The sequence below is a fragment of the Teleopsis dalmanni genome, unplaced genomic scaffold (assembly GCF_002237135.1).
Source record: "Teleopsis dalmanni isolate 2A unplaced genomic scaffold, ASM223713v2 unscaffolded_contig_1748, whole genome shotgun sequence".
Classification (NCBI taxonomy): Eukaryota; Metazoa; Arthropoda; class Insecta; order Diptera; family Diopsidae; genus Teleopsis; species Teleopsis dalmanni.
This window is the reverse complement of record NW_024033130.1, coordinates 1-8,465: the sequence shown is the minus strand read 5'-3', so window position 1 is coordinate 8,465 and position 8,465 is coordinate 1. Positions and strand designations below refer to the sequence as shown.

Below are 8,465 nucleotides of genomic sequence, written 5' to 3'. Positions count from 1 at the left end.
AAAAAAACAATTTTGAATTCCTACATTAAAACATGTTTTTTGAAAATCAAACTAAGAAAAATTTCCAAAGCCTCTTACTTAAATTAAACTTCAGTTTATTTTTGTCTTAAAATCTTAATCTTTTCAGTCAATACAAATATTTCTATAAATTACTGTCGAGTATGTGTTCAAATGAATTATTTATCTCAAATAATAAAAATATTTGGGTCCTGAAAAGGACCATTGGGCAATATATATTGTTATTGCATTGTTAGTTGAATGTTATTAACTTAACCTCCGAAACCGTAGAGGGTGCGACCTTGTCTTTTCAAAGCATATACAACATCCATAGCTGTAACAGTCTTCCTTTTGGCATGTTCTGTATATGTAACTGCATCACGGATCACATTTTCCAGAAATACCTTCAATACACCACGAGTTTCTTCGTAAATCAAACCAGAAATACGCTTAACTCCACCACGGCGAGCCAAACGTCTAATAGCTGGTTTCGTGATACCTTGGATGTTATCACGAAGAACTTTGCGATGACGCTTAGCACCACCTTTTCCCAAACCTTTACCACCTTTACCACGACCAGTCATTTTGAGTTTATAATTTTAGTACAGATAATACTTGTCTATTCAGACTTAAACAGTAAATAAATTCCACACTAGATACGCACAGTATTTATAGAAAAAATGAACAATACAAAAGATATGAGTGACAATGCTTAAATACAACAAATTACTCAAAGGCACTCAAATAATTTAGGGTAGAAATAAACAATGTAAAGGATATGAAGGATATGAAGGATATGAAGGACAATGACTGTTTGAACATGTGAACAGTTGAGATGGATCATAAGAGTTTGTTTTGAAATTTACTCTCTCAACATTTTTTCGTTAAATTAAATTTTATTTAACAATTTGTTTAATTATGGCTCGTACAAAGCAAACTGCTCGTAAATCGACTGGTGGTAAGGCACCACGTAAACAATTGGCTACTAAGGCCGCACGCAAAAGTGCGCCCGCAACTGGCGGTGTAAAAAAACCACATCGTTATCGTCCGGGAACTGTAGCTTTGCGTGAAATTCGTCGCTACCAAAAGAGTACAGAGCTCTTAATTCGCAAACTGCCATTCCAGCGTTTAGTCCGTGAAATTGCACAGGATTTCAAAACTGATTTACGTTTCCAGAGTTCTGCTGTAATGGCTCTGCAAGAAGCTAGCGAAGCATACTTGGTGGGACTTTTTGAAGACACTAACTTATGCGCTATTCATGCTAAACGCGTAACCATTATGCCAAAAGATATTCAATTGGCGAGACGTATTCGTGGAGAACGTGCTTAAGAAGCACTTTTAAAAAAATTTTTAAAAATCGGTCCTTTTCAGGACCAAAATTAATTAAAGAAAAGAGATAGTTAATAGTCATATTCAAATTGATAATACTCAGACGAAATGAATAAAAGCAATCGAAATTCTTTGTAATTTAACTTTTCGTTTATAGTATTTATATATGTTTGTAACACTGTATTTAAATTTCACACCTGGTTACTAGTATTAACCATAAGATCATAACGGGTAATTACTTGGGACCAAGATCGCCGATGTTATTGAAATTTAGTAGTTATTTTGCTTTGTTGCTTGTTCAAATTATTAACTTAATATAACAATTGAAGGACTTGTATTAAATTCTTATTACTATAAAGAGATGAAGTTTCACTTTTCACGCTGTGGCTTTCGATTAAGATCGACCAGTGGACACAGTACAAAGTTTTGAATTTATTTCATCTAATAGATAAATAGATTATAATAAAAAAAATTTTGAAATATTACGTAAATGTGAGAACAGAAACAGCATATACTGACTTGAGAAGCTATCTAATAGTTTAAAGAGCTACATCCAAAAAAAAAACACAAATACCATGGATAATATAAAGTTATAGGCATACATGAAGAAGAGTAAATGTGCTAATTTGATGATGAGGTTTAAGTTAGTAATTCAAACGGCTTTATTTTTCATATTTCGAATCCTGTCGATTTAGAATCAAATTTGGAAATGGAAAGCTTTTCATTTGTTAACGATGTCTTGTCAAAGTTGTCAAAACATTTAAAAACTCAAATATTTTACAAATACTCTGTTCTAATTTGATGATCTTCTGTTAAACTATTATAAACTCTGTCAGAACAATTCTTAATAATAACGAAACCAAATCCGATTTCTATTATCTGACAATAGATAAAAACTGCAATTTTGTTTAACATATATAGTTATAGGTCAGTGATGACACCATATACCTCGGCATCATTATTTCTAAATAAATTATTAGGTAAGGTTTTTTTTGAATATACCATATTGTTAATTTTTCTTTGAGAATTGTGACTCTCTGTATTTTAATTGAAACCTAATAACTATGCTATAATCAGAGTGAACTAAGTTCTCTAATTTTTTGGTTTTGATGATATTTTTTGTTCCGATACAAGTACTCAATGCAGTTTACTATTTCAATCGTTTTAGGAATGTTCTTTATTTGTGAAGTCTATACTAATAATTTTAAGATCAATTATCGACTTTAATTAAATATTTTTGTGGCCCTGAAAAGGACCGTTGGAGTTAATGTTGATTGTTCAATACAAAGAAATTTACTTGGAACTGGTATACTTAGTGACGGCTTTAGTACCTTCACTAACTGCGTGCTTAGCCAATTCTCCAGGAAGTAAAAGGCGAACTGCAGTCTGAATTTCCCGACTAGTAATTGTGGATCGTTTGTTATAGTGGGCCAAACGTGAAGCTTCAGCAGCAATGCGTTCGAATATATCATTCACAAAGCTGTTCATGATGCTCATAGCCTTGGATGAAATACCAGTATCAGGATGAACTTGCTTCAATACTTTATAAATGTAAATAGCATAACTTTCCTTCCTCCTGCGCTTCTTCTTCTTATCGTTCTTAGTTATATTCTTCTGAGCCTTTCCGTCCTTCTTGACCGCTTTTCCGCTAGTTTTTGGTGGCATGATTTCAAATGTAAATTTTCAAATTTTCAATTTTTCGAATTCTCAAATTTGAACTACCCTCGCTCAGAATTTAAGTATTTTTAAAACAGAAATTTCAAGAAATTCTCTCTTCACATTAGGGGATGAAAAAGGTATAAATTCTTGGTGTTTGCCTGTTTTCAACTTAGATCACGTAGATCAACTTAACAATCAAATACTATTGAAATATGTCTGGTCGTGGTAAAGGAGGTAAAGTTAAGGGCAAGGCAAAGTCTCGCTCAAATCGTGCTGGATTACAATTTCCAGTTGGTCGTATTCATCGATTGTTGCGTAAAGGCAACTATGCTGAACGCGTTGGTGCCGGCGCTCCCGTCTACTTAGCTGCTGTAATGGAATATTTGGCAGCTGAAGTTCTTGAATTGGCTGGCAATGCAGCACGCGATAATAAGAAGACAAGAATCATACCCCGTCATTTACAATTGGCCATCCGTAATGACGAAGAATTAAACAAATTGTTGTCTGGTGTTACAATCGCACAAGGTGGTGTATTACCAAACATCCAAGCTGTACTTTTGCCTAAGAAAACAGAAAAGAAGGCTTAAACTATATCTTACAACACTATTTCTTTCGAAATTTTCGAACAACAACCGTCCTTTTCAGGACGATCAATTTATTTAATTAAAGAAAACATACTTCATTTCAAACAATTATTATTTATATAAAAATTTCTTTTAGAGCGTTTTTCGAATAGCAAAGAAAGAAATAAAGGACAAACACAAAATTTTTATATTAATTTTTATTGAAATTTGGCTGACCATACAACGCTGTTTCGAGTATTACCAAATACTCTTCATCAGTGGTCTTAGGTTGTATGCAATTCTATTAAATTTTACTCAAACATGGATTTTATCTCATATATTTTGGCGCGTAAATGCAGATAACAAAATTACTCACGTTCCATCTTCATTTCATTTCGGCTTATAGTTTCTTACTCAATTTTACTCACACTCACACTCATATACTCACACTCATTCGGCTTGGAAGTATATGTATGCATTGTAAATATAGTTCTTGAATGTCCTTGGTTTTCGTGTGAACTGTACTGGCAATTTTGCCAGTTACTTTTTTTTTAATACAAAATGAATGCTATAATAATGCAACCCCTAAACATTTCAGTTCACATACCAGTAGGTAGAAATTTTCCCGCCATAATTTTAACTGCTACCAAACGAAAGATATAATTTTAAAAGCATCTGTGTTATTAAAAAAATATCTTTCTCTCTTTGGAACTTATTTTCTGTGTGGTAGGAAACTGAAGGAAACTGATATATATTTTTTTATAGATTTATTCAATTCAGGTACACATTTAAATACTAAGTGTTACGAGTATAAATAGAATTTCATTATGAGATATTGGTTTTCAATATTGTTTCAGGCCATGTTGCCATGTAAATTCACATTGAGAATGATAGTATAGACAAAAAACTTAAACAATTATTTGTATAATTATTGGAGCTAACAATTAAGTTCTCTATGCATTGTAAACTTTTCTAAGAACCGAAATGTTACATACATCTTTGTTATATTTACTTCTTCTTTATTGAGAAATATCAAATCTTGAAATATTCTCAGACATTTCTATATCTAATACCAGCTTGTCAAAAAAAAAACAACTTTGAATTTCTACATTAAAACATGTTTTTTGAAAATCAAAGTGAGAAAAATTTCCAAAGCCTCTTACTTAAATTAAACTTCAGTTTATTTTTGTCTTAAAATCTTAATCTTTACAGTCAATACAAATATTTCTATAAATTACTGTCGAGTATGTGTTCAAATGAATTATTTATCTCAAATAATAAAAATATTTGGGTCCTGAAAAGGACCATTGGGCAATATATATTGTTATTGCATTGTTAGTTGAATGTTATTAACTTAACCTCCGAAACCGTAGAGGGTGCGACCTTGTCTTTTCAAAGCATATACAACATCCATAGCTGTAACAGTCTTCCTTTTGGCATGTTCTGTATATGTAACTGCATCACGGATCACATTTTCCAGAAATACCTTCAATACACCACGAGTTTCTTCGTAAATCAAACCAGAAATACGCTTAACTCCACCACGGCGAGCCAAACGTCTAATAGCTGGTTTCGTGATACCTTGGATGTTATCACGAAGAACTTTGCGATGACGCTTAGCACCACCTTTTCCCAAACCTTTACCACCTTTACCACGACCAGTCATTTTGAGTTTATAATTTTAGTACAGATAATACTTGTCTATTCAGACTTAAACAGTAAATAAATTCCACACTAGATACGCACAGTATTTATAGAAAAAATGAACAATACAAAAGATATGAGTGACAATGCTTAAATACAACAAATTACTCAAAGGCACTCAAATAATTTAGGGTAGAAATAAACAATGTAAAGGATATGAAGGATATGAAGGACAATGACTGTTTGAACATGTGAACAGTTGAGATGGATCATAAGAGTTTGTTTTGAAATTTACTCTCTCAACATTTTTTCGTTAAATTAAATTTTATTTAACAATTTGTTTAATTATGGCTCGTACAAAGCAAACTGCTCGTAAATCGACTGGTGGTAAGGCACCACGTAAACAATTGGCTACTAAGGCCGCACGCAAAAGTGCGCCCGCAACTGGCGGTGTAAAAAAACCACATCGTTATCGTCCGGGAACTGTAGCTTTGCGTGAAATTCGTCGCTACCAAAAGAGTACAGAGCTCTTAATTCGCAAACTGCCATTCCAGCGTTTAGTCCGTGAAATTGCACAGGATTTCAAAACTGATTTACGTTTCCAGAGTTCTGCTGTAATGGCTCTGCAAGAAGCTAGCGAAGCATACTTGGTGGGACTTTTTGAAGACACTAACTTATGCGCTATTCATGCTAAACGCGTAACCATTATGCCAAAAGATATTCAATTGGCGAGACGTATTCGTGGAGAACGTGCTTAAGAAGCACTTTTAAAAAAATTTTTAAAAATCGGTCCTTTTCAGGACCAAAATTAATTAAAGAAAAGAGATAGTTAATAGTCATATTCAAATTGATAATACTCAGACGAAATGAATAAAAGCAATCGAAATTCTTTGTAATTTAACTTTTCGTTTATAGTATTTATATATGTTTGTAACACTGTATTTAAATTTCACACCTGGTTACTAGTACTAACCATAAGATCATAACGGGTAATTACTTGGGACCAAGTGGAGTTTGGGCATAAGATCGCCCATGTTATTGAAATTTAGTAGTTATTTTGCTTTGTTGCTTGTTCAAATTATTAACTTAATATAACAATTGAAGGACTTGTATTAAATTCTTAGTACTATAAAGAGATGAAGTTTCACTTTTCACGCTGTGGCTTTCGATTAAGATCGACCAGTAGACACAGTACAAAGTTTTGAATTTATTTCATCTAATAGATAAATAGATTATAATAAAAAAAATTTTGAAATATTACGTAAATGTGAGAACAGAAACAGCATATACTGACTTGAGAAGCTATCTAATAGTTTAAAGAGCTACATCCAAAAAAAAAACACAAATACCATGGATAATATAAAGTTATAGGCATACATGAAGAAGAGTAAATGTGCTAATTTGATGATGAGGTTTAAGTAAGTAATTCAAACGGCTTTATTTTTCATATTTCGAATCCTGTCGATTTAGAATCAAATTTGGAAATGGAAAGCTTTTCATTTGTTAACGATGTCTTGTCAAAGTTGTCAAAACATTTAAAAACTCAAATATTTTACAAATACTCTGTTCTAATTTGATGATCTTCTGTTAAACTATTATAAACTCTGTCAGAACAATTCTTAATAATAACGAAACCAAATCCGATTTCTATTATCTGACAATAGATAAAAACTGCAATTTTGTTTAACATATATAGTTATAGGTCAGTGATGACACCATATACCTCGGCATCATTATTTCTAAATAAATTATTAGGTAAGGTTTTTTTTGAATATACCATATTGTTAATTTTTCTTTGAGAATTGTGACTCTCTGTATTTTAATTGAAACCTAATAACTATGCTATAATCAGAGTGAACTAAGTTCTCTAATTTTTTGGTTTTGATGATATTTTTTGTTCCGATACAAGTACTCAATGCAGTTTACTATTTCAATCGTTTTAGGAATGCTCTTTATTTGTGAAGTCTATACTAATAATTTTAAGATCAATTATCGACTTTAATTAAATATTTTTGTGGCCCTGAAAAGGACCGTTGGAGTTAATGTTGATTGTTCAATACAAAGAAATTTACTTGGAACTGGTATACTTAGTGACGGCTTTAGTACCTTCACTAACTGCGTGCTTAGCCAATTCTCCAGGAAGTAAAAGGCGAACTGCAGTCTGAATTTCCCGACTAGTAATTGTGGATCGTTTGTTATAGTGGGCCAAACGTGAAGCTTCAGCAGCAATGCGCTCGAATATATCATTCACAAAGCTGTTCATGATGCTCATAGCCTTGGATGAAATACCAGTATCAGGATGAACTTGCTTCAATACTTTATAAATGTAAATAGCATAACTTTCCTTCCTCCTGCGCTTCTTCTTCTTATCGTTCTTAGTTATATTCTTCTGAGCCTTTCCATCCTTCTTGACCGCTTTTCCGCTAGTTTTTGGTGGCATGATTTCAAATGTGAAATTTCAAATTTTCAATTTTATGAATTTTCAAATTTGAACTACCCTCACTCAGAATTTAAGTATTTTTAAAACAGAAAATTTCAAGAAAGTCTCGTCTTCACATTAGGGATGAAAAGGTAAATAATTTTGGTGTTGGCCTGTTTTGCAACTTAGATCAGTAGATCAACTTTAACAATCAAATACGATGAAAAATTCTGTCGTGGTAAAGGAGGTAAAGTTAAGGGCAAGGCAAAGTCTCGCTCAAATCGTGCTGGATTACAATTTCCAGTTGGTCGCATTCATCGATTGCTGCGAAAAGGCAATTATGCTGAACGCGTTGGTGCCGGCGCTCCCGTCTACTTAGCTGCTGTTATGGAATATTTGGCAGCTGAAGTTCTTGAATTGGCTGGCAATGCAGCACGCGATAATAAGAAGACAAGAATCATACCCCGTCATTTACAATTGGCCATCCGTAATGATGAAGAATTAAACAAATTGTTGTCTGGTGTTACAATCGCACAAGGTGGTGTATTACCAAACATCCAAGCTGTACTTTTGCCTAAGAAAACAGAAAAGAAGGCTTAAACTATATCTTACAACACTATTTCTTTCGAAATTTTCGAACAACAACCGTCCTTTTCAGGACGATCAATTTATTTGATTAAAGAAAACATACTTCATTTCAAACAATTATTATTTATGTAATATATCTTTTAGAGGTTTTTCGAAATAGTCAAAGAAAGAAATAAAGGAACAAACACAAAATTTTAATATTAATTTTTATTGAAATTTGGGCTGACCATACACGCTGTTTCGAGTATTACCAAATACTCTTCATC

General features: G+C 32.6%; 7 protein-coding genes across 7 annotated transcripts; 3 read left to right on the top strand and 4 right to left on the bottom strand.

The window, feature by feature from the left end:
* Positions 1-256: 256 nt before the first annotated feature.
* LOC119664319 (histone H4) lies at positions 257-594 on the bottom strand. The gene has a single exon (XM_038073832.1). The coding sequence runs from the start codon at positions 579-581 to the stop codon at positions 270-272; it is 312 nt and encodes a 103-aa protein (XP_037929760.1). The 5' UTR covers positions 582-594; the 3' UTR covers positions 257-269.
* Positions 595-915: 321 nt separating this feature from the next.
* LOC119664321 lies at positions 916-5,950 on the top strand. The gene is made up of 4 exons (XM_038073834.1): positions 916-1,314; positions 3,059-3,122; positions 3,217-3,566; positions 5,534-5,950. The coding sequence occupies exons 1-4, from the start codon at positions 916-918 to the stop codon at positions 5,948-5,950; spliced, it is 1,230 nt and encodes a 409-aa protein (XP_037929762.1).
* LOC119664317 (histone H2B-like) lies at positions 2,585-2,997 on the bottom strand. The gene has a single exon (XM_038073830.1). It carries the CDS (start codon positions 2,989-2,991, stop codon positions 2,620-2,622), a length of 372 nt encoding a protein of 123 aa, XP_037929758.1. The 5' UTR covers positions 2,992-2,997; the 3' UTR covers positions 2,585-2,619.
* Positions 3,150-3,639, top strand: LOC119664316 (histone H2A). The gene has a single exon (XM_038073829.1). The coding sequence runs from the start codon at positions 3,198-3,200 to the stop codon at positions 3,570-3,572; it is 375 nt and encodes a 124-aa protein (XP_037929757.1). The 5' UTR covers positions 3,150-3,197; the 3' UTR covers positions 3,573-3,639.
* On the bottom strand, positions 4,890-5,227 carry LOC119664318 (histone H4). The gene has a single exon (XM_038073831.1). The coding sequence runs from the start codon at positions 5,212-5,214 to the stop codon at positions 4,903-4,905; it is 312 nt and encodes a 103-aa protein (XP_037929759.1). The 5' UTR covers positions 5,215-5,227; the 3' UTR covers positions 4,890-4,902.
* Positions 5,951-7,230: 1,280 nt separating the features above from the next.
* On the bottom strand, positions 7,231-7,632 carry LOC119664320 (histone H2B-like). Its single transcript, XM_038073833.1, has one exon. It carries the CDS (start codon positions 7,630-7,632, stop codon positions 7,261-7,263), a length of 372 nt encoding a protein of 123 aa, XP_037929761.1. The 3' UTR covers positions 7,231-7,260.
* A 123-nt stretch (positions 7,633-7,755) lies between these two features.
* On the top strand, positions 7,756-8,255 carry LOC119664315 (histone H2A-like). Its single transcript, XM_038073828.1, has 2 exons — positions 7,756-7,763; positions 7,809-8,255. The coding sequence occupies exons 1-2, from the start codon at positions 7,756-7,758 to the stop codon at positions 8,209-8,211; spliced, it is 411 nt and encodes a 136-aa protein (XP_037929756.1). The 3' UTR covers positions 8,212-8,255.
* Positions 8,256-8,465: the final 210 nt, after the last annotated feature.

Excerpts from the sequence above, each read along its gene's own strand:
- LOC119664319 (XM_038073832.1), bottom strand. The coding sequence starts at position 581 with ATGACTGGTCGTGGTAAAGGTGGTAAAGGTTTGGGAAAAGGTGGTGCT.
- LOC119664317 (XM_038073830.1), bottom strand. The coding sequence starts at position 2,991 with ATGCCACCAAAAACTAGCGGAAAAGCGGTCAAGAAGGACGGAAAGGCT.
- LOC119664318 (XM_038073831.1), bottom strand. The coding sequence starts at position 5,214 with ATGACTGGTCGTGGTAAAGGTGGTAAAGGTTTGGGAAAAGGTGGTGCT.
- LOC119664321 (XM_038073834.1), top strand. The coding sequence starts at position 916 with ATGGCTCGTACAAAGCAAACTGCTCGTAAATCGACTGGTGGTAAGGCA. Across the intron at positions 1,315-3,058 it reads TGGCGAGACGTATTCGTGGA|AATTTAAGTATTTTTAAAAC; the intron begins GAACGTGCTTAA and ends ACCCTCGCTCAG. Across the intron at positions 3,123-3,216 it reads CACATTAGGGGATGAAAAAG|GAGGTAAAGTTAAGGGCAAG; the intron begins GTATAAATTCTT and ends GTCGTGGTAAAG.
- LOC119664316 (XM_038073829.1), top strand. The coding sequence starts at position 3,198 with ATGTCTGGTCGTGGTAAAGGAGGTAAAGTTAAGGGCAAGGCAAAGTCT.
- LOC119664320 (XM_038073833.1), bottom strand. The coding sequence starts at position 7,632 with ATGCCACCAAAAACTAGCGGAAAAGCGGTCAAGAAGGATGGAAAGGCT.